This window comes from Geospiza fortis, unplaced genomic scaffold, assembly GCF_000277835.1.
Source record: "Geospiza fortis unplaced genomic scaffold, GeoFor_1.0 scaffold26, whole genome shotgun sequence".
Classification (NCBI taxonomy): domain Eukaryota; kingdom Metazoa; phylum Chordata; class Aves; order Passeriformes; family Thraupidae; genus Geospiza; species Geospiza fortis.
In genome coordinates this window covers 568,290-592,456 of record NW_005054425.1, presented here as the reverse complement: position 1 = coordinate 592,456, position 24,167 = coordinate 568,290, and the positions used below count along the sequence as shown (strand labels likewise).

At 49.5% G+C, this 24,167-nt stretch overlaps 1 protein-coding gene across 1 annotated transcript in view; it reads right to left on the bottom strand.

Moving 5' to 3' along the window:
* Nucleotides 1-24,167, bottom strand: part of PKP1 (plakophilin 1) — a 47,050-nt gene that overhangs the window by 2,968 nt on the left and 19,915 nt on the right. The window contains exons 3-11 of the mRNA XM_005426822.2: nucleotides 23,909-24,150; nucleotides 14,977-15,121; nucleotides 12,408-12,615; nucleotides 11,541-11,718; nucleotides 9,381-9,495; nucleotides 8,015-8,170; nucleotides 7,735-7,911; nucleotides 5,265-5,418; nucleotides 4,632-4,818 (exon numbers count right to left, since the gene is read on the bottom strand). Of these exons, the coding sequence (XP_005426879.1) occupies nucleotides 4,632-4,818; nucleotides 5,265-5,418; nucleotides 7,735-7,911; nucleotides 8,015-8,170; nucleotides 9,381-9,495; nucleotides 11,541-11,718; nucleotides 12,408-12,615; nucleotides 14,977-15,121; nucleotides 23,909-24,150 (1,562 nt within the window). The remainder of the gene's footprint in view (nucleotides 1-4,631; nucleotides 4,819-5,264; nucleotides 5,419-7,734; nucleotides 7,912-8,014; nucleotides 8,171-9,380; nucleotides 9,496-11,540; nucleotides 11,719-12,407; nucleotides 12,616-14,976; nucleotides 15,122-23,908; nucleotides 24,151-24,167) is intronic.

The window sequence follows — 24,167 nt, the reverse complement described above, 5'->3', positions numbered from 1 at the left end:
GAGAAGGGAAATAGTTCCAGCCCTTTGCTGGAGTCTGCAGGGACTCCCAGCGTGGGTGGATCTCCTGGGAGGGGGCAGAGGAGCGGGCTTGGAGCTGCCTGGAGAGGACAAGGGATGGGAGCCTTTGCAATAACAACATCTGCAAGCAGCCCAGAGCCCTTACTCAGCACAAGGGAACAGATACCTGCTCACGTAACAGCTCGAAACCGTGAGTCATCGCAGGACCTTTTATAATTTTGGAACATTTCATACCCAGATATCCCCTCCCTGCTGGCTCCCATGGCTGCTCCTGATCTCCTGGGCCTCCTTCTGGCTGTGGGAGACTCCTGCTCTGGGTTCAGGGCAGCAGCCCCAGCCTGTCCCACCCAGGATGATGGAGAGGAACAAGACCAAGCTCAGGACCCTCCCTGTCTGATACAGCTCCACAGAACCTTGTGGCCTCAAAAAGAGTCCTCAAAACAGTCCCCAAAAGCCTACAAGAAATGGGATCAATAGATCATGAGGAACCTGGGACATCGACTCCATACTTGGAGTATGGGAGGACAGGGATGGAACCACATCCAGTAAATTTTGAGGCATTTCTCTGACATACACAGCAGCTGTTACCAAAGAAATGATCGAGTTTAACTTGGTCATAAACTTCAAAGGTGTTGTGCAGCTCCTAGTGTTGTGTGGAAGGCTGGAGATCAGCCAGAAATTCCTGAGCAATGCTTTGGGACAGAAAAAACGGGTTTTATTGCCAAATCTCTTCTGTAGTTATAAGCACACTATGCTCTGTCACCAGAATAACAATGTTTTAAAACATTTTTTGCCTGAAATGTTGTCTGTGGCTGAAAAGCCATTAAATCCCTACAAACCCAAGGGTCTCTGTGATCAGACAGACAGAGCACGAACTGAACTCTCTCTTTCAAGGATTTGTAGTTTCAAGTTGTTTCTCTCTTCCTAAGCCAGAGTAATTCTCGCTGATTTTTGAAAAAATTTACTTCTAATGATGCTAAATATGTGCTTTTCGCCACTGTGTCTCCAGAGAACACCTCAGAAGTTTTGTATTTTCAACCCAAAATTACCAGCATCAGTACCTGAGTCATTTATGAATTCAGGCAGAAATTCTGAACTCTTCATTTGAAGAACTGGCACTGACTGTTTCTTCCAGCATTGACTGCTATAATTTAGCAAAAAGCTCACTATGGGCTGGTGGAGCTGTGATGCCAACTTCAGTAGGTAAAGCAGCATATCCCAGACAAAACAGTGTGAATATAGTAGTGGGTAACATGGAGCAGAATATCAAGGACAGCTGATTTGGGGGGGAAATTCCTTAATAACAAATTGCCTGAAAATCAAAGTTGATTTTATGTACTGTCTGTCTTTTACAAATAGAATTATTCATGAAAAACTGTGAAAAGGCAACGAGGGAGATGTCCCCTGGTGGCAGTGGCAGGAGTCATCCAAAAAGCTACAGACTCAACAAAACATAAACAAGACACAATCAGAAGGAGATGGTGGGGAATGGGGAAAAACAGAATGGGGGCAAAAAAGACAAGAATCTTGTCCTCAGATATCAAATAATGGGGAGAAATAATCCTTCCTCAAAGGATAAATGTACAAAGAACTTAAGGTGTGTCACTTAGAATGCCAAGGAATTCCCAGAACAAGCAAGAGATTATGAAATTGATATCAAGGTGCAATCTTTGGCAGAAATGGGAAATTGGAAATCTGTGGATAAGAACTCTCTGGCACAGGGAATAATCAATGGAACACCTGAATCTCTTGAAAGATTAATTTCGGTGAAATGCTGTGGTGCAATTGAATTGCAAACTAAAACTGCAATAGCAGAAGTGTGAAAAGTGAAGGAACAAAGAGAAACAGAAATAAATCCATGGTAAAGGGATAAACTGCAAATGTGACACTCTAAAGCACAAGGAGAGATTTTGGGAAAAGCTTTGAGTCCAGCCAGTAGAATTAATGAGGAGAATTTCAATTTAATTAGTGAAATGTTGCTTGAAAATGAGCAATGTTTTTCAGACAGCTGGAGAAGCAAAATGAAAAGGAAACCAAACACCCTAATAAATCAGGTCCAGTGGCTTGATTTTCGGAAACATCACCAGAAATTGAAGGAAATATTCAATATTTTGGCAACTTCAATTAAAAATAACGAAGAGTGAAGGAACCCCATTTGACCATGAACTCCATGTCATAGAGGAGAGCATCTGCTCTATCACAATTACTTAATTGGGATGCTCCAGGAAGAAGAAGAAACCACATCTATCAGATAAAATGCTGAACCCTTTCTGCCTTTCTGTCAAAACCCAGCTATGAGAAACATGAGGAGAAAGAAACATGGGAAGGGAGGAGAACATGGGAAAGGACAAGATGCATAACTCACTGGTCTGGAACCTGGAGTCTCTTTCTAAGCTATGCCTCTGAAGCTGTTTGAGCGGGTGGAGCTCCTGGTTTGCAGCTGGTAATGCAGTGAGAGCCCAGCTCAGAAACACAGGGCAGGATCTGTGGGTGGCAGAGGAGACACAGGGAGGGAGCACCCAGACACCAACCCCAGCCTGGGGGTCAGGGAGTGTCCACAGGGACCTGAGGCAGAGAAAACTGCAAAGTCCTGACAGGGTGCAGGGTGTCCCTGGGTCCCCCCTGGCAACTGAGGCACCCCTGAGCCCCCATCTCTGCTGCCTGCAGTGCTGGCAAGGAGGAGCTTGATGATGTGGGACTCACCACATTCAGAACCACAGCAGGGTTCAGCAAGCCCCCAGGAGAGGTGGAGATTTATTGATTTCCAGTGGGGAGGCTCTTTCTGATATAGGACTGGACAAATCCCACCCTAACTTTTCTTGTTAATCCTCACAGGCAGCATGTGACACTGGGAAAATTTCACTTTGGGACCTAGCAGGAGTCAAAAGTCTCTCCAACATCTGCTCTGCTGGAACAGCATGAAATAATCCAGCCTGGACAAGTAAGATTAGTCCTGGATGGAAACAGTTCTCTTTTTCCCTAAGAAGTGAACAGCATAAAAATCTTTGAGGACAAAAATGAATAATGGAGGCAAAGGAACAATTCCAGTTTTGGACATTGTAACAACTGGAGAGTTTCTTGGGAGGACTTTGAGATCCAGGCAGGACTGGAGACATCTCCAGAGTTTGGTAACTCCTCACAATTCAGTGACTCACCTCCAAGAAAGCTCATCCCCAGCAGCCAAGGCAATTAAAGTGTTCCCAGCCCAGGTTGTGCAAGGCTGTGCTGGAGCAGCAAATTACCGAGCACTGGTGTGAGGAGCCACAGCAGGACCTCAGCACGAGTAAATACCATTCAAAACAAGGAGGGCTTAGGAGAGGGCTGGGTTTCATGGTAATTGGGCTCATTGGAGAGTGGAAGCAAGTAAAAGCAGCAAATAGAGCAATGCTCCTTGGCCCAGGCCCAAACTAAACAAGGAGGCCCCGTGTAATGACAGAGAGTGTCTCTGCCATGGAACAAGAGGTGGATTGCAATAACTTTATCAAAGGATGATGAAGGCATGCAAATGGATTTTCACAACAGAAAACAATGGGTTACTTGTCTAAGGCATTTTAAAACAAAGACAGATGGCAAGAGAGATGAAAGCCTAGGAAGGAGAGAACATGGTCGAAGATAATAGAAGTTTAACACCAGTTTGGCCAGAAATGAACACAGAACTTGGCAAGGCTTGACAGGCTTGTGCTGCAGGGAATCTGGATAACAAACAGGACAGAATTCCTACCACCAAACCCCAAACCAAGTCCTAAAATAGAAAGAGGTAAAATATGATGAGATTGCTCAGCTGGTGTAAAATACAGGAATAGACCACGAAGGTACCTAAAATAATTCCTGCCTATGTTCCCCCAGAGTTGCATCTTGAGGAAGATGATTCAACTAAAAGATGAACAGATAAAAGTTAAGCACAATCCTTGTGTACCTGCAGGGTTGAACCTCAGACCTGACCTTCATGACAAGGTTTGAGGGAAGCCCGGGAGTCAGGAAGTCACTGACATCCCCTGTTCTGAGGGCTGGAATTTTTCATAGATCAGAGAACCCCAGAGTGGTTTGAGTTGGAAGGACCTTAAAGATCATCCAGTCCTACCCCATGCCATGGCAGGGACACCTTCCACTAGCCCAGGTTGCTCCAAGCCCTGTCCAACCTGGCCTTGGACACTTCCAGGGATGGAGCAGCCACAGCTACTCTGAGCAACCTGTCCCAGGGCCTCCCCACCTTCATGGGGAAGAATTTATTCCTAATATCCAGTATAAATGTCTCCTCTTTTCGCTTGAAACCATTTCCTCTTGTCCTGTCACTATCTGCTTGTGTAAAAAGTTACTTCTTTTTTTCACAAGCTCTCTAAGTACTATTTTTAAAAGACTAAGATATTGGTGCTTCAGTTCTTTTTAGAAATTCCTAAAATTCAGCCAGAAAGTTTCCAGAGGTCCTTTTGCAAATCCACTCTGGATGGCTCCTGCTGTTTCCAAGAAACCAGTGCTGAGGATTTCTGCCCACCAACACAGCCAGTTCCTTTACTGGGAAGGAGTAATGCTCCAGTCTGGCTCCAAAGGGTGTTGGGAAGGCTCTGGGCTCAGTCTGGCTCTGTCCCTGCCCCTGCCTCGTGCTCCACACTCACCCATTCCGGCACAGGCTCACTACATTATTTAGCAAGTTGCTGGACAGGTAAGACTTTCCCAGGTGGGGGTTGGACATGATGAGGTTCCTCAGAGTGTAACAAGCTGATGTCATGATCTCCCCATAGCTGCTGGTGTTTCCAGACTGGAACGACAGGAGACGGGACACATCTGGGAGCACCTGGTGAGCTAAAGAGGTGGAGGAATGTTCCAATCAACATTTAAACACAATCTGGCACAAGTGAATGATGCTATTTGTGTTAACACCAAGCAGAGTTTTCTCTGCAGGGAGACACTAGAAGTGTTGGACAGCAATGGCATCATTGTCATGAGTGGATTTTCCCAAGACAAAATGAGGTCTGCAGGCCTTTGGAAGGGCAGCGTCATTGGCCACAGACACTGAAGTCCAACTCAGTTCCCAAAACACTGTCACCCTCATGGTCCTGCAGGTTTGTCACTGTCCATAAAGTACAGCATGTGTCACACAGCACTGGTGACTGTCCTGGGGCCAGAGGAAATGACACTGCTCTGCCCAGTTCTGGAGCATGGCTAGGTCTCCTTATGGGGCTTACAAAGCAGGCTGGGCAGATCCCACAGAGCTGCAAGCTGGGATCCAGCACGGGGGAAGGACTTACCCATGGTTTTGTGGAGCACAGGATGCCTGGACATGTTGCTGAGCAGAGAGGCCCCGGAGCGCACGACCTCGGAGCTGTTGGACTGGAGCAGCCGCGCGATGCGGGGCAGCCCCTTCTCCTTCAGCCCAATCATCTGGCTCATGGCATTGGACATCTGAGGGACAACACAGGAGCCCATGATTACAGTGCCAGGGGATGATGGTCAGGCCTGGAGGAACGTGACTGTACCATAAAATGAGCACTGTACAATCCTTTCTACTGCTGCCATAATCCCAGTTACTCTGTCAGTTTTACCTCTCTTCCCCACAGTTATGGGAGCCTGGAGAAAAGGAGGCTCTGGGAGCATCTTCTGGCTCTCCTCAACTCCCTGACAGGAAGGTGTGGGGGTTGGGCTCTGCTCCCACAGAACAAGGGGCAGGACAAGGGGAAATGATCTCAAGCTACCCCAGGGGAGGTTTAGATTGGATACTGGGGAAAATTCTTCACCAAAGCAGTTGCCAAGCAGTGGCACAGCTGTCCAGGGCAGTGGTGGAGTCAGCATCCCTGGGAATGTTCAAAAAGTACGTGGATGGGGCATTTGGGCACATGGGTTAGTGGTGAACATGGGTGAACAGCTGGACTTAGTGATATTAGAGGGCTTTTCCAAGCTTAATGATTCCATTATTCTGTGACATTTGAAAAGTCAGCCTCTCATGTGCTGTGATGCTGCTGGTGCTGTTCTCAGGAGCCCCAGTGGAGCAGTTGATCACTCAATTGACATTCCAAAAGCTGGAGAAGCTTTGCTTTCATGTCCACGTTGCCCTCACCCTTCACAACCCCCTGGCAGCTCCCTGCCCTGGCCCTTCACAGCTCCCTGCCATGCCACAATGCCAAAGGGAGCAGGAACAGATAATGGATGCCTTTAAAAAACAGTCTGAGGACCAAAAATACTCAGATGTGATCTTGTGCTTGTAAATGTAGAAGGTCTCAGGATGCAGCCAGGGCAGAGGAGCTCAAGCACATCTCCTGAATAAACTGCCCTTATTGACAGAACTTAAACTGAACTTCTCAGCTGCCCCACCAGAAATGCTGATGGAGACACATGTCCATCAATAGTGAGATGGGAGTGGAGAGAAGGGTCTGGAAAACACGTGCCCTGTTCTACATTCACACCAGCAGGACTGGGGTGTGTAAAGCACAGCTGAAGGATATTCAGAGCCATCCTTTATGAGCTAAAGGATCACAGCAAGCTCCATAAGCTCATCCCCAGATTCACTTTCCATCAAATGACAGCAAACTCAGCAACTCCAGCTCCAGCTCTGAGCTGGAATGAGACCCTTGAGGGGAGGAGCCACTTCTGCACACCCAGACAAATTTCAGCCATTCCATGCCAGAAGGCTGAATTAAGTTGCTCCAGCACTGTCAGAGCTGGGTTTGGTTGTTTGTCCCTTGTGCAATGTTGTTGATTGCTGAGATTTTCTTTTCCCTGGAGCACAGAACTCCAGCCCCATTTCCCTGACCAGCTCTGCCCATGTGTGACAGCCTCTCTCCACTTTCTGCTTCGTGGCACTGCTTAGTTAAATTGCCAAAAGTCAAGGTTCCCAATTATTTAGCATGGAAATCGTTGTGACAAAAGGAGATCAGAGCTGGCAGGTCAATGCCATCCCAGCAGGGAAGGCTCTGAGTGAGTCACCCGTGTCTCTGGGTGGGACACTCCCCACACGTGACACGCCTCTCCTACCTATGGAATCATTATCTCTTTATCTCCCCATCCATCTTATTTAAATTGGGATTGATGGAGCTGGGCACAAACAGACAAGTCAAGGGCTGTCCCAGGGGAGGCAGCCTGCGAGGACGTGCCCAGGGCAGTGACGTGGGCCCACGGAGCCGCGGCTGTGACGTGTCCCCCATGGTGCCACAGCATCACCCAGCCCCTGGCACCGCCACGCTGTGTGCCCATGGGTCAGGACATCTGTCACAGCTATTTTACAGGCAGCTCTGAGGTGTGGACAAGCCACAATCCACAGCACAACCCACCCTGTCATTAGAGCCACCTCCCCTTGGAGCACACGCACGGGCGGTGGCTCAGCCCTTCTCCCATCTCTCATCACATCTGGCTAGGGGTGCACATCTGGGCTCACCCTCACTGCCACCCCGGGGGAGGGTGCCAATACCAGCAGCTGCTGCCAGTGTGACCAACAGACTGGGGAAACTTGGAAACCCAGTGTATGGGTCTGGGATAGATCCTTGGGATGCTGGCTGTAGCTTCCCATGAGACCCTGAGTTTGGAGTTAGGATCCCACTGGATCAAACCCTATGGAGAGACTGGCTGTGGTGCCCTGAGGTTTAAGGAGGACATTTTCCTTTTTCATGGCTGAAAAGTGATGATGATTAGGGACCTTAGAGGGCTTCCCAACCTGACTGATTCTCTGGTTCCATGAAGTGCTGACACATTTGGGTGCACACATGTGGAGGGGAGGGAAGCTCTTACCAGCCCTCGGCTCGCAGTGAGGTTCTGCAGAGCTCCAGCACAAGCTTCCAGGGTGGCATCCTTCTTGCTCTGATCCATCAGGGACAGGTAGGTGCGGATGGCATCTGAGTGGTAGAGCCAGCTGGGGCCTTTGGGCTTGAAATCCTCCTCAGGAAGGGGAACCCCGTACTCATCATTCTGCAAAGACATGAGAAACAGGGAGTTCAGACCCTGCTCTTCCTTTGGAATCCCTGCCTGGGGCTGAACATCACATTCCCAATCTCTCTGTGGCACATCCTACCTCCATTTTCCCACTCCTGCTGTTGAAGCAGCCTGTGAGAGTTTTGTCCATGTAAACGCTCCGGGCCATGTGGTTGAGCTGGGTGTACTTGTTGGGAACTTCAGCATCCAGGCGGTAGGAGAGGTTGTGCAGGATGCAGATGCAGTTCTCCACAGACTGCATCACCCCCAGAAGACAAATGCAAACATCACATTAGGCAGAAAACTATGGAGCAGCACCAGAGAGGACATGGACTGGGCCATAATCAGCTTTTTAGCACCACAGATGCTCTTTAGCCTTGTTCAGGGAGCAAGGGATGGGAGGGAAGGAGCTGGAATAGATGTGAAGGAAGGATCTCAGTGAGCTACTGACCCAAAAAACCTTGGGAGGTCTCACTTGTCACAGACAAGTTGGCAAACAGGAAAAGAGAGTGTGAGTGGTTGGATCAAACCATGAAATTTCAAATCTTGAAATGCCCCTCTCACCAGGGGTAACTTCCAATGACTCTCTCTGAGTCACAGCTACAGATCAGGTGACACTTTTTACCAAGAACAAGCTTTAAGGCTCCTTTCCCTGGATGCCGGAGTGCCCAATGGGAAGAGCAAGAGAGAATTTTGGCTGGATACCCATAGCCAACACCAGAACCTGTGGTTACATTTCCAAAGAGCTGTGTTTTGTGTGTGCTGCTGGAAAGGGGCTTCCTGCAAAAGCCATCCCCAAAAGTGGGTTTGCTCAAAACAGAGAGAATTCAAAATAACTTTGGTAACTTTGAAGGTTACATCTGAAAGGTGTCCACAAACAGTTTTTTGTCCAAGGCAAGTGCTGCTCACACACAGCCATCAGTCACAGTCAGGGGACTGGCAGAGAGATGCCAACTCCTGCCTTGGTCGCAGTGTCACCAAGTTATTTTGCATTGCCCTGACATTTGCAAATCCAGGCTCTTTTTTTATGTGCGTCTACTCCCAACAGTTGTAGTGAGAATGACTACAGTGATTCTAAGTGCTCTTAATCTAATTTGTTGTTGTTCCTGACTTTTGTGCTCTTTTACAAAGCATTTACGAGTACTGACTCACTCATGAAAATGTGAAGAGTGCTTTAATTTACGTGTGGGAAGGGAAGGGAAGGGAAGGGTTCTGGGGACTCAGGAACCAAAGTACTTTACTGTTCCTCTGTGTTTGTTAAAAGGAAATTTTAAAGCCCAGCTCTACTTCAGGTCCAGAGGCCCAATGACTTACAACCCTCCAACAGATCTCACTGGGGCTTGGAAGGACAAGAGCAGCCAGAGAGTCCAGCCACCTCTTGTGTTTTTTGGGAAGGGATTTTGAAGTATTCCCAGGGTTGCAATTGTTAACTGTGGGGCTGGGCAGCCCAGGGCAGCAGCTGGTACCTTGTCATCGGGGCGGCTGGAGGCCACGCAGTTCTGGGTGTAAGTCATGACAGCGTCGATCAGGCCAGGGTAATTCCTCATGGTCTGGCGCCCCATGTCTGCAGAGCTCAGGTTCCTGAGAAGCCATTAAGGAGCACAGCAGGGGACAAAGAGGAGAGAGGGTGAGTTGGGCTCTGTTCTGGCTATGGTTGTCACTGAATTGGTGGATTTTTTGGCAGGTTCAGCAAGGCTGAAGAACTGCTCCTGTTCTGGAGGCCTTTGGTGGGACTGCACCAGTGCACAGCTCTCTTGCTGTTCTTTGGGACTGATTTCACCTGGTACATGTCCTGCAAGGAGCTCTGCATAGAAGACACCCTCCTAGGGACAGTCCCCAGCAGGAGGCTGCCTCAGAGGCTCTGCATGTGCCACTACACAGACACTGTCTCCTGAGTGGAGTTTCCAAAGGGAAAACTGGCTAAAGACTATCTGGGCTTGTTGTGATCATCAGGAAGGTGCACAGGGTTGTAAGCACAGACCTACCCAGGGTCAGCAGCAATGTCTGTGTGGGAAATGGGCTGGAAATGCTGGAGAGCAGCAATGGCTCTTGCCAGAGGGACTGACCCATCTGTGAGGTCAAAATGGGTTCTTGGACATTGGCAGCTGTCAGGACAGGGGAGTTTTTCCAATAACAGGATATGGGTTTTGTTGTTTTGCTCTGTTTTTTTTTTCTCCTATTTTATTGCCTTATAGCTTGCAAATGAAAAACAAAGAGAGGTTGGCAGTGGTTGTGAGATATTCACTGCAGGCGTTCCAGAACTGGATCTGATGTTCACTGTGATTTGCAGCCTCCTCATTAACATGGATTCATCTGCAATCCAGAAATGCTTGAGCAGCAATGGCTCGGGCCCAGGGCAAACCCAGGGCTGTTCTCATCCCTGTGTTCTGATGTGGCAGGGCAGTGACTCAGAGTAGTCCTGGCTCAGCCCTTGGAGCAGGGGCTCTGGATCCAATCCCAACTTCCCTCACTCTCCCTGCTCCCCAGTCCTGCTCCCTCAGGCCTCTGGAGCTCCCTTGCTGACCTGCAGCTGCCAGTCTTCCTTGGGATGTTGGGTACTGCTGCCACAGGCTGGGATCAGTTTCAGAAGGTAGAGCCTACCTCTAGTTAAAACTCCACAGGGTTTTTACAAGCTGTTGCCATTGTCTTTCCCTCATTTTAATGGGATATTTTATGGTGTTGTAGGCTGGGATGGCCTTAAAGCAGAGCAGCTCACCCAGTGTACCCCACACATCCCGAGCTGCAGCTGCTCAGGGAGCTGCCTTCCAGGACAGGCAAGGAGGGAGCAGCACTCCCTATCTCCCAGACACAGTTTCCAGCCACAGAAGCTGATGGTATCAGGTCTCCAAAGGCCCTGCCATGATCAGCCTCTCGTTTCATAAGCAGCTCCAGCTCCTGCGAGCTGCATGTCTGGGAAGGGCGCGGCCGGCGCTGCCTCCCTCGGGGAGAGCTTCCCTTGATGAAAGCACCTCATTATACAGGGCAGGTTTTTTGCCCCACTTGTTCCCATTGAGACAAGGTGCTCATATCCAAGTGGAGGAGGAAAGTAGGAGAAACAGCAAGTCAGGGCGAAGATCCTCTACAAAAGGACTCTGGTTTCCCGTGAACAAAATAAACTACTCTGGGCTCAGCCTGCACCTCCTGTTTCGTAGCTGAGTCTCCAGATGAAATGAGCCAGGAAAAGTCCTGTACTGTACTAAAACAGTTATCACAAGAAGTGGGAAAATGCTTGCTTTCCCCACACAGAGAATTCTGTCTTTTTGTCACCTAAACCCTAAATCAGTTTATTTTCTCTGGAAGCCTCAAAACTCTAAAGGCAAAGTCTGTCCAGTTTCCTGGTCTGAGCTAAACACTGATGGGTTTCACTAGTGCACAAAACAACTTCAAGTTTTTTTTTAGAAGAGACTCAGTAAGAATGACATTATTAAAATAAAAAGCTACTAGAAAAGTATTTTACATGCAATTTTTTTTCTGCTCCTTCTCTTAGTCAAGAAAACTTTCTCAAGGAGAATTTTTCATAACGCAATTGTAATGAGCATGAATTCAGCTCATTGTAAGAGGATTTAGATGGCTTTAGCTTTTGCCCACAGACACAAGCTACAGTCAGTCCCTGCCTGGTGACTCACCTCAAACACCCTGTGGCATTGAAGAACACTTCTGGGTCGATAATTTCTCGTGTCCTGTTGCAGCTGCCATCAGACCAGCCCGAGAAAGGGATGATAACACAGTCTGTCAGCACAGGCAGAGCCTCCTGTATCAACTCTTCTTTTAGTTCATCAGTGGAGGAGAGGTTCCAGAGCAGTCCTAGGAAGGATGTGGGACACAAGCTCAAGCACAAGGTCATGTGCATTACGAACTTTGTTTAGCTCAGGGTGATTCCAGCACCAAAATCCTTCTTCCCTTCACCACTCTGAGCTGAGGGTGCAGAGGCTGCCTGAAACCTTGGTCCCTGTCCACCCCTATGGGAGACAGGCAGGATGGGTCCACATGGAGGTGGGCATTTAAGCATCCTTCCTCCTCCCAAAATTGCTATTTATTGCTATTAGGTTGCAGGGGACAGCATCTCTCCAGGGATCTTGGAAAGGCTTGCACATAAAACTTGGGACACAGTTGAGGGTGACCTGCATCAAAAAACTCCCATCAACTCCTCAGGCAAAGGTGAGGCACCAAGGAGAGAACCCAGCCAACCCTACAGGGGTTGGAAGCTCCCTCAGCCATTCCTGGGAACAGCACAGGGGCCAGGGTACAGGGAGGTGTGGGAATGGTGGGGTGACCATAACTGGGAGGGGACCTGGGGCAGGTGCTTCCCCAACAGGCACTGAGGAAGTCAGGAATCCTTATGGAACATGGAAGGGCCAGGATCTCCTCTGCTTTCTGATCTAGGCCACCCTTTGATGCAAGAGGAACAGAAGACCCCCCCTCTGTGCTAGGGTAGCACTAGGGCTGCAGACTCCAGGCAAGGGGAACCTCATGGCTGAGCAGACTCAGGGTACCTGTGAGCTGTTTCTGAATTTCAGTGTTCCCTGTCCTGCGGAGGAGGCTCACACACTCCCTGATCCCGTTCTGCCGCCGGGTTTCGATCTTGTTGGTGGGGTTCTTGAACACCAGGTTCCGGAGGGCTCCGGCTGCCGCCCGCTGCACGTTCTGGTTCTGGCTGCGGAGCAGCTCCACGAGCTTGGCAATGCCCCCCAGCCGATAGACCTGGACAGGAGAGACACGGGACAGACATGGGACATGAGCATGGAGCACCGGGAGAGACATGGGACAGACATGGGACATGAGCATGGAGCACTGGGAGAGACATGGGACAGACATGGGATATGAACATGGAGCACCAGGAGAGACACGGGACAGACATGGGACATGAACATGGAGCACCGGGAGAGACATGGGACAGACATGGGACATGAGCATGGAGCACCAGGAGAGACACGGGACAGACATGGGACATGAGCATGGAGCACCGGGAGAGACATGGGACAGACATGGGACATGAGCATGGAGCACTGGGACAGACATGGGATATGAGCATGGAGCACCGGGAGAGACATGGGACAGACATGGGACATGAGCATGGAGCACTGGGACAGACATGGGATATGAGCATGGGGCACTAAGACAGACATGGGACATGAGCATGGAGCACCAGGAGAGACATGGGACAGACATGGGACATGAGCATAGAGCACTGGGAGAGACATGGGACAGACATGGGACAGACATGGGACATGAGCACGGCACCAGAACAGACACAGGCCATCAGCACAGAGCACAGGACACTGCTGGGACAGGGACACCCAGAACTGCCCCAGCAGTGCCAGGGGTCAGACAGCCCATCCTGGGGGAGCTGAAGAAGCAGAGCTGCCAGGGAATGAGGGCCAGAGATGACAAGTCTGGTTCAGGCTGTGGGTCACGAGCACAGAGCTCCTGGACTGGAGGTTGGAGCCAAAAGCTCAAACTGCAGGAGTGGCTGTCTGTGAATAATGGCCATGGACAGAGTCCTTTGCTGATGGAAATGTGCTCCTGCAAACTTTCACCCACCTCCACAGCCTGCACCGAGTGGAAATGCTGCCTTGCCTACGAGCAGAGGCCATTTATAGCCATCTAATGACATGCTGTGGTCATTTATCCGCATCCTGAGATCACAGGCTGAGCTCAGAGGGATGGTCACGGCCAGTGTCACCACCCTCGAGGTCAGCCGCAGGCAGTGGAGGGAGCCCAGCCCTGCAGGACACCACACACGGCACACGGAGCTTTGAAGGCGGATCCCTGCAGCTGAGCTCTCCAAATGCCGCTCCCGCTGCGGGATGTGCTCTGCAGCGGCCGTGATCCCGCCCGGAGCCCGTCCTGCCACACACACCCCTCGGCTGAGGCTGCTGACAATGGACAATGAACGGGCGCCTTTTGGGAGGGAAGGAAAACAAGCGTGAGCTGGGATGAGTCACCGACCTGCTCTGGCACATCCTCCTGGGAAGGATGGGACGGCCCAGTGCTCAGAGAGGGTTTGCAACGGTAACAAAGGGTGTGGCCACCCCACAATGGGCCAGCTGAACGTGGGCTGGGCACCTGCACTCATCCAGGCACAGCCAGGGCACAGGGGCACAGCCCCACACCGGGCCAGGGCTTCCAGCTCCACTGCTGTGCCAGGACAGGGAAAGCCACTTCTAAAGGGCTGGCATGTCAGTAAATCCAGGGTGGGGATAAACTTTGGTGACATCCTTGCTGCAGCAGATCCATCCTTCAGTCTGCTTCCTTTGCTGCATGTTGGCAAAGGAATTGATGAGTAAGAGCACCAGAAAAATAACCTGTGCTATAAGGGCTTCTCTGTGGTCAAGTACACAGAGTCATGGAGGGATTTGGGTGGGAAAGAACCTTAAAACTCATCCTGTCCCACCCCCTGCCATGGGCAGAGGCACCTTCCACTATCCCAGGGTGCTCCAAGAGCTGCCCAACCTGCCCTGGACACTTCCAGGATGGGGTAACCAGAATTATGGATGTGCAAAATTATCTTTGTACATGATCACTAATTATCAGCCCATTGGCTCAGGTGGCTGAAATAGTCTGGAAAAGGGCTGTGGAAAAGGCTGGCAAAGGGCTGCAGGGTCACTGGACAATGCCCAGCAAAGTTCACAGTGGGATTTAAAGCAGCTTTTGTCTGGCTCTGACTCTGTAGCTCTGAGGTAGTGAAAGATTGATGTGGAACTGGCTGCAAGACTGATGTGGAACTGGGTGCAGTTGCCCCCACGAAAGGCCATTGGATGACAGCTTCCACATTGTCAAACCCCATCACCCTGTGCCAGAGCAGCTCGTGGTGACAACAGGAACAGATTCTCTGCTACCCAGAAACTATTCCAGGCATTAAATCCTGACCAACTGCTGTTGTGAGAAAGTGGCCACCAATAGCTGAAAAATCTATTTAATTAATACCTGAGCCTGACTAAAGAGATACAAAGCACCCTCATAAAAACCAAGGGAACCTATGGATCCTTGGCACTAGGGAAACCAGCCCCATCCCTCTCTTGTGCCATCAGCCCCAGTGTGGCACTGGAGGAGTCTGCTCACCTCTTGCTTGGCAGACTCATCCTGGAAGCAGGTGTGCTGCAGGTAGTAAGCCCCCATGGCCTGGTACTTGTCATCAGAGGAGCACAGGAGCTGGATGGCCTTCTGGATGGTCATGGTGCCAGCATCAATCTCATCACCACAGATCCTGTGTCAAAGAGAAATACAGAACTGGGTGAGTGCTCAGCCAAGACAGCTATGTCAGCACTGGGAGTTATTGGGAAGGAATCAATGATAAAATATTATCACATTGCAACACAGACCACAGAGTGCACTTCTAGTGGATTTTTCTGTCTCAAAAAAAGAGATAGTAAAAGATGGAAAAGACACAGTGAAGAGCACTAAGGGTAATAAATTCCAGATCCAGTCTATCCACAAGCAAAGGAGACAGAAAATGAAAACTGGGTTGAGGTGGTGGATATCTGATCATGCCCAAAGTGGAAGTTTAATGAACAGAGAGCCAGTTCACTGTTCCCCAAATAAAGGAGTGAGTGGACAGGAGTGAAACCATCTGCCAGGTGATGAGGACAAGGTAACACAGGCAGGTGGTTTTCCCACAGCATGGGATTCTTTGATGTGAGAGGTGGTGCAAGCAGAAAAGTGAGCACAGCTGATGGTCTTGGGAAGCTCAAGCAGATCCCTCCGGAAAAGGCCTGTCTGGAGTGATGGGATGGACAAATAGGCAGTTTATGAAATGCTAATAATAGCTCTGAGACATCCTGCTCCCAGGGGATGTTCACACTGGCTGGCTCCAAGCTCTTATAAAAGCTGACCACTGTCCCTGTTAGAGGTAAAGAATGTGCCTGCAACTCAAGAGGAAGGATATGAATTCCTCTGGCTTGTGGCAGGAATGGAACCCTGAGAGAAATATAAACATCTGGAGGTTCTCCCACTTGTTTAGAAAGGTGAAGGTCCTGCTCTTTTTGGCTTGTTCTTAATTCAGTACCATCTGTGATGTTTTAACCACACAGAATTACAAAAGGGTCCAAACTTTCAGGGAGGTCTAAACAGCAAAGCTTGTTTGAGCTTCCAGTTATAGAAATTAATGTAATTGAAGGTTCCTGTCTCCTCTCAGCACCCTTGCAGCTAATCCTGCAGAGGCTGCATGGGGATCTCAGCTCATGGCAGTGGTGGCTGTGTTAATTTGCAAAGTCCAGGACTGAGGAGAGTCAAAGCCAAATTCCTGTTTGGTTTTACTGTCAGCAGTGACAGAATACAAATGAGAAAGGCTTCATTAGCAGTGGATGGAATCCAAAAGTGTGAGGGCTTTCCCAGGCCAGTGAAGTCGTGGCTGTGCCTGGCTGATGAGGTTCCCTGGGGCTGATGGGGAGTTTCACCTGGAGGTCAGGAAATCAGTCCCTGATTGAACCACATTTATTTATACACATTTTTGCTACATGTCATATCAGGAGTGACTCTGTAGAGGGGCTGCTCATCTTCAGACAATGCCACAGACCAACAGAACAGTGATTTTTAATAAGTTCTTTAAATAAACCCATTACATTTGAAGTGTTAAATTTCACCACAAGACAGTAGCACTTCCAGGCATGGGATGGACAGAGTTGCTTTGACTGTGCCAAAGGAATGTGAAGAATAAAGGTCTGGAAAGAACATGTGATCACCACGAGCAGCACTTACAGTGAGATAAAACATTTATCCTGATGAATCTAAGGGCTCCCCTCCACACAGCACAGAGCAGGGAATAATATGCACAATTCCACAGGGAATTTCACACAAAAGGCAGCATGAAGGACTCTGGTCTCCACTGCCCTCACTGGCATAAAGTTACACTCAGCCTGCATCACTCATTCAAGCACCTGTGGAGTCACTGGAAAGAATTCAGTGTTTTCAAAAACCACCTTGCCTTTGTGTCTTGGATATTTTTCCTAGGAAAGGAAGCCCTGCCCTCTGGAGACACCTCTGCCTCTCTTGGTATGCAGGAATGAAAGACAACAGTCTGGGGCTGGACCTTATGCACTTCATGTCTAAGGCTGGGTAAGCCTCATTCCACTTTTATTTCTACACTGCAATAAAACATCACTTCCTCATAAGACTTTTCATCAGTTTGAACCTCTATCAAAACCTGGCACCAAGGAACTTCCATTAAACTTGCAACAAGGAGACACAAAACTGGAAAGACTAAGTAAACTAGAAATTATAGAGCCCCAGAAACTCTTGGGTTGCATCCAGGATGTGATTTTTTCTCAGGTTTTTTTCATGCTCCTGAGACAATTGAGCTGAGAACTGATGGGTTCTGCTCCAGGGAGGGGCTTCTCCTTTGGGAACTGGGACCTGGACTGGAGGTATGGGAAGAGAGGCAGATTGGTAAAAATACCAGGTCAGTGGCCATGTAATCATAGTGATCTGTTTTGCTTTATAATTATTGAATCAAATGTACTTTTTCTGAGACAGAAGGACATCCACTTGGTCCAGCTGTTCAAGGAAGGCAATTTTCTTCACATCCACTCCATAGAGGGACAAACCCTCCCTCACCTGGGAAAAACTGGGATGCAGGTGCAGATCTGTGGGAGAAAATGGGGAAGGTTCCCTTTTCCCTGTTGTGTCCTCAGCACAAATTCACAGCAGGTCAGCAGTCAGGCTCAACTGCCCAGGAAGCAGCAGGGATTTCTCCTATCTGAGAATAAAATCACCCTGGCAAAGTCCAGCAAAGGGGAGATTGCTCCTCAGCCAGTCAGGGATATTCCCAGCCAGATCCACACTGTGGGAACAACAACCTGCTTCACGACAAACTCTTGGACTGAGCCATCTCCAGCCTAGGCAATGTGACTGGTAGGAAGAGCTCCAAAGGTTGTTCTTCCACAAGAAAGAAGCAGACTAGGAAGTGACCTCAGCTAGAAATTATTCAATGGAGACAAAGAAGATCAGATTCTGGAATGGAAGGCAAACAAATACTGAAGAGGATCAGTATCAGAGAAAGGCAATTTCCCTCACCTTTCATGAGCAGATTGTTTTGTGTTAATTCCCATCTAAGTTTCCATCCTGCTTGTTAGGGCTACAGCTCCCAAGAGAGGAGGAATTAACAAGTTCCATTGTTCATTAATAAAATCAGAGTAGAGGCTCTCAAAACAGTGTTCAGCACATCCCAGCATTCTATCCCAAATAAAAACAAACCAAAATGAAGGTGCCTTTCATCATACTCGGTTCTGCTTTCACTGCCTGACTTAGCCCTGAAGAATTAATGTTTTGATATTGATCAGCTTTAATTATCCCAAAAGACAAGAGATAGATCAGAAACCACCCTCAGCACCTTTCCTGACTCTGACAACTCCTGTCCTTCCCTCTGTCTGCAGCACTGCCAGAGAAGCTGAGCTCAGGAGGGAACGGCTGTTGGGGACACAGTGTCCCTGAGCTTCAGCACAGCACAGAGACTGCAGCAGCTCAGCTGGGGCCAGGTCGGGGTCACCAGAGCCAAATGTGGCACCAAGAAATCCCAGAGGGTTGTCCCAGTCTGTACTGCCCCCTGCACAGCTACCAGCTGAGGCATCCAAGACCTCTGACAGAGCAGCTCTGAGAGGTTCTGGATCCCCAGGTGCCTGGAGAGACACTCACATGGTCTCTAATGAGGTGTTTCAGTCTCCTCCACACTCAGAGGACTCCAAAGGGAAGAGCATCCACATCTCCCAATGGGGCCAAAGGTAAGTGTGGGTTTGCAGGTGGCCATTAAAGGCTCCTGATCCAGATCAGCAAACCCTCAGCCAGGGACTGTCTGCAGACACCCAGCTCCCCATTCCATGCTCCCAAAGGAGAAAACTCCCCTCTCCAGGGGTGGGATGAGTCTGGGCTCTCAGCCAAGTCTCCAGCTCAGACATGTGGGGTTCCCTGAGAACAGCAAGAGGTGTTGGCTTTGTTAGGGGGTAACTCAGTGACCTGTCTCTGGATTCAGCCCCACTGGCACTGGGCATCTCAGCTCAGAGAGAGGCATCTCCTGAACTGGTGTGACCAGCTCAGAGCACTGCAGGGCCACTGACACCATGGCCACCTGTGCCCTGTCTGTGCCACGAGGCCCCTGAAGCACAAAGTAAAACAGCTCTAAGCAGAACTAATACAATGTCAGTCCTTGGTGAACACAGATTTCTTGTACCTCAGGTTCCAGTTGGAGGGGCACAAAGATTCCAAATGTCCCAGGAGAATTAAACATCCCATTGTTTGTTACTGCTTCTTGCCATTGCTCCCTGATGACCAAGCAGGATGTAGAAACTTTTATCCTGAGTGGGCATAAATAGTATCAATAACATCAATAACACTGCAACACGTAATTTAGCCAAAAGCTGCCTGCTCAGGGTGCTGCCCTGTCACCTGGAGCATGCTGCAAGTGCCACCCAGCAGAGGAAATGGTTCAAAGGGGACAGATGTGGGTGGTCTCCACCAGCTGCTGAAATCACCACTGCTGCAGCTTCTAGGTTGAAATACTGCAGCTCTGGAGGATGTCACAAGAGATCATGAAGAAGGGTTCTGTGGAGAACAGGGAGTCCTGGGCACCAAGAAAATTCCTCCAGCTCTACCAGACTCCAGAGAGCTGCATTTTGCAAAACGTGAGTGCTGCTCACTGAGAGCAGCCTTTGGACAGGAGCCACTGGAACACCCTGAATGTCTCAGCCCAGGCCAGAGATGCTGAGCTTGGAAATGTTGATCCAGATATGACATAATGATTACCAAAGATCAAGTCTCTGAGTGAAGAGAAGTATGTCTGGAATCCCAGAATCACTGAGGTTGGAAAAGACCTCTGAGGCCATCGGGCCCACCTGTGGCCAATCCTCACCTTGTGACACAGCCCAGAGCACTCAGTGCCACATCCAAGGTGCTCCTTGGGCACCTCTAGTGATGGGACTCCTCTACCTCCCTGGGCAGCCCCTTCCAACGTTAAACAACCATTTTTGTGAAGAAATTTTTTATGAAAGAAATGGAATGGACATGAGAAGGTCCCTCTCTCCTCACTGAGGCAGGATCATGACTGGGGCTGGTGGAGGAGAATAAACTGCATGAGGAGTTTTAAATAATGTTCAACCTCCTGATCTGGCAAACAGTGCAGAACTCAGCTTTCATCACCAGGACCAACAGCATGGGGTGAGTAAACCCCTGTGTCATGATCTAGTTTATAAGGGAATCACAGAATGGCTTTTCCTGACAAACAGCTCAGTGTTACACTGCTCAGCAGGCAGTTGGAAAGGGGCTGTGGTCAGAGCTGCTGCGGTAAGAGGGAGGACTCTGAGGGATATCAGTTATCAGCTGTTATCAGTTATCAGCTCTTCCCTGTCTCATACAGCCAAACCCAGTTCAATAAATGGCAGCAATCACATAATCAAGACCAGTTGTGGAAGTTAAATAACTTTGTCACCAAATGCAGAGGGACTGCTCAGCACAGACAGTTTGACAGTTATTGCACACTCAGAGTTTTGATACCTGCACACCGCTGTTGCCACCTGAGAACATTCAGTGACCCATTTTTCCTCTCACACCATCCAGGGAGACCAGATCCACAGCAGAGGATGACTGAGAAGCACCACTCTGGAGCCAGTCCATGGGCATTACAGAGTTTTGTATCACAGACAGACCCAGTGGAGCACAGGTCCCACTGCAATCCCTCTCACAGCAATGGAAATCACCTCAGAAATCACCATGGATCACCTCAGAAAGCATGAAAAGCATCCAGCCCTTCCCTAGCTCTTGCAGGTTATTGGCAAACCTGCAGACAAGACATCCAACAGATCCCAAACCAGGAGATCTGCAGCACAAAAACTGAACACAGAATTCTCCATGTCACAGAGGCATGAACTGTACCTGGAGAATGACCAGAATGGAAGGACAGAGCCCCAAACTGGGAACTGGCAGCAGCTGTGACCCAGCTGAACCCTGTCCCTGCATGGGGAGGTTAATAATGGGGTACCTGCAAGCAAAGCTGTCCTTACTCAACATCGGGGGAGCCAAGGGAAGATTGAAATCTCTAGGTGGAGAATCCTCCAGACACAATAGCCCTACATAGCAAGGAGAGCCCAGACACGTTCCTGACCCAGCCCAGAAGCCCCTCCCCAACAAGAGCACACTGAGAGCAAGGCCAAGAGTGCCCTGCAAGACACTTCTGAGGGCTAAGAGTAATCCAAAAGAGTCATTTTCCCAAAAAGGACAACTTTGTATGTCTCCAAAGCTTTAAGAACAACCTCCTCCCCTCTGAGCACAACTCCTGTACCAGGTGCCCCCTGCACCAGCCCAGCTCTGCAGAGCTTCAGGCAGAGCAGGGGCTGTGCCACAGCCACATCAGATTCACCCAGGGGACACAGCCCGGCTGAGCCCACAGCTTGAAGCCCAACTTGGAGCTTGAGGTTTCCACAGCAGAACCAGTTCTGCCAGATGAGCCGTGCCCCAAGCCAGGAGTGTGTAAATGGAGCCACTCCCTAACCAAGGGCAACCAGAGCTGGAGAGGATCCCTCTCAAAACAGCAGCTCTCCTCTCAGAAAATGCCATCATTCTCCAAGTGACCTCTCCGAAGCCATGACCAAGCCCCTGACCGTGGCTTTGACCAGAGCCTGCCAGGACTTTTGCTCCAAAGCTGTGTCCTCCCTAGGAGAAGGCAGCTGCAGCCCTGAGTTCAGGCATTCTGCCATCCTTCCCACTACACTTTTCTGCTCTTCAGTGAGAAATTCCCTAGAACAGATCACTTCCAGTTTGTGTAACATCTCTGGATCCTGTTCCAGAGGATTTACAGAGCTGCTGACAGCAGCAAGCCAAGGCCACCAGTGCTCTGGGCCGGCCAGGGCTACTTTGGCATGTGTCAAACCTGGAGTAACTGGGCACATGGGCAGCCAAGGGCTCACAATAACATTCTAATGGGACAGTGATGTTTCTTGGCATCCATGCTCTGGGACATACCCTCCTACTCAATCCCAAAGCAGGGAGGCTTAGCCAGAGTAACCTGGGACATTCAGATGTGGAAAAGGGCACAGTGTGGCTTATGCTGCTGAAAGGGAAGGGGATTTTCTCAGTATCTCCATCATTCCTTGGGGCAACAACTCACCAGTTTCAGAACTTTGCTGGGAGTTCTGACAAAGTCTATGAGCCCTGATAAACAGTCTCACACACATCCTACAGTGGGAAATTTCTCCTTGGGACCAGGGACCACCAGGAATGAGTTCAGGAGCTTTTACTGTTTGTGTGACAAAATTCCCCCTGTCAGGGAGGTGTGACAGCTTCTGAGCTGGTGCAGAGCAAGTCCTGTGTGATGGTGATGCAGCACAGGGAGTGCAGTAACCCTGGGAACTCTTGTGGAAGCTGCAGCCCCTCGTTCTCCAGCTTTCACTGCAATGTTCTGCAGTTCAAAACACGCAAACCACGGTCTTCCAAGGCTTCCAAGACTATGGTTTGTGCAGACCAAGTCTCTCCCAAGACTGTAACAGAACATGGTTGGTGCTCCAGAGCTGGAGGTAGCACAGGGCATTGGGGCAGTGCTCAGTCACCACCAAAACCAGGTGATTGCCAGTGGGAACTCTGCTGCATTCACAGGTACATCCCTGGGAGGGCCTGAGCTCACTGCTGTGATTTACACACCCTGTGCTTGTAGGCAACATCTGCAAGAAGGGATCTGATGCTCAAACATGATGGACTATCCTCCACCCTTATATATTTCCTATCCCAAATGGGACTGGATGCTCTGGATGGGAAAAAATTGAACAGCTTCCACTGGCTCCTCTTTCCTGGTTAGTCAGATTATTCCAATTAGGATATTTATTTCAATTTATGACTCAGTTTTTTTCTGGAACCAAAATCAGACCTTTTGGGCAAATGAAGCAGAGGCTGGGTGGAGAGAAGAGATGGAAACACCACTGCTTAGCAGGCTCTCAGCTCTGCTCTGAGTCAGACCCTCAGGAACTGACTCTTGCCAAGACAGGCTTTTTTTGGGTAAGTTTTCTGCTGGGCTGAAGCAGCAGGACAGCCAGGACAGACACCATGACTGCACACCAGGCCTTCTGCTCTTCACCTCCCCATCCTCATATCATTGTGGGTTAATGCCAGCACAGACACTGAGGGATTGTGTTGCCCAATATCACAGAGCTACAGCAGAGATATCTGCACTGAGCCAGTCCTATCAGTTCCCCTCCACAGCCCAGGAAATGCAATAAAGCCCTTAAGAGTGACTCATCTGACCCACTTTGCTGCAGGACGCGCTGCTGAGCGCTCTGCAGCAGCTCAGGTGCCCGGCTCTGGTGGGCAGAGCTCCCAGCACTGCCCAGGCTCCCTCAGGGTCAGAGTGTGAAATACAAAGCTGTGTTTCGTGTCAGGTACATACAGGCAACGTGTGTATTTGTGATTGAGATATGTGTGGAAACCGACCATGGGACAGTTGCGAATTCTAATAATAACTGAGTAAAGTAAAGCATGGAAGAAGGCCTTTGAACCTATCTTTTGTTTGCAATTAACCTTAGTTGATTTAGGAGCATTGGAATTAAAGTGTTAAGGATGTTGCTTTTTGCTTGCAGTTAATCCTTAAAGAGTTCTGCAATAATAACCTTTTGAAGTATAATTTTAGAATATTGCTTGTATCCTTGAAACTATAGCTTTGGAATATATATAAAGGAAATATGCTTATCTCACACCTTAACAAAACAGTGAAAAGCAGCTTGAGAAAGGAAGATGAACATCAACTCAAGGATTTATAGTTTTGACCAAGGGAAGCTGACATCACTGTTATGAGATTTATAGTCTTTGCAATTAAAAGGTGGACCCACATCTGGGGAGCTGGACTTCACCAGATGGGATTCATCTTTCTTCTTTCAGAAACCTGACCACCACCATCTGGGGATACTGCTTTTGGGATACATCCTGAGAAAAACTAAATCACAATAGGTGTAATATTAATTAATAAATTGATTGATGCTTGCATATTGGCCTAGTCAAGCTTCTTATTTATAACAAGAGCACTTACTTGGAGCTGGACTGGGCCTGTCCATAGACCCCGTCCTGCTTGCAGCTCATCACGGGCTGGGCATAGACCACGTCGGGCTTGTTGCTCGAGGGGCAGGACAGGGCCCGCGCTGGCACCTTTTTGCTGGTCCTGCTGGTTCCCTGCTGGGTGCTGCAGCTGCTGTAGATGCTCTGGCGGTTGAGGGTGGCCTTGTGCTCGGCGCGGCCGCCGCCGTGGGCCTTGCGCAGGGTGCCGCGGGGCGGCTCGCCGCAGAGGGCGG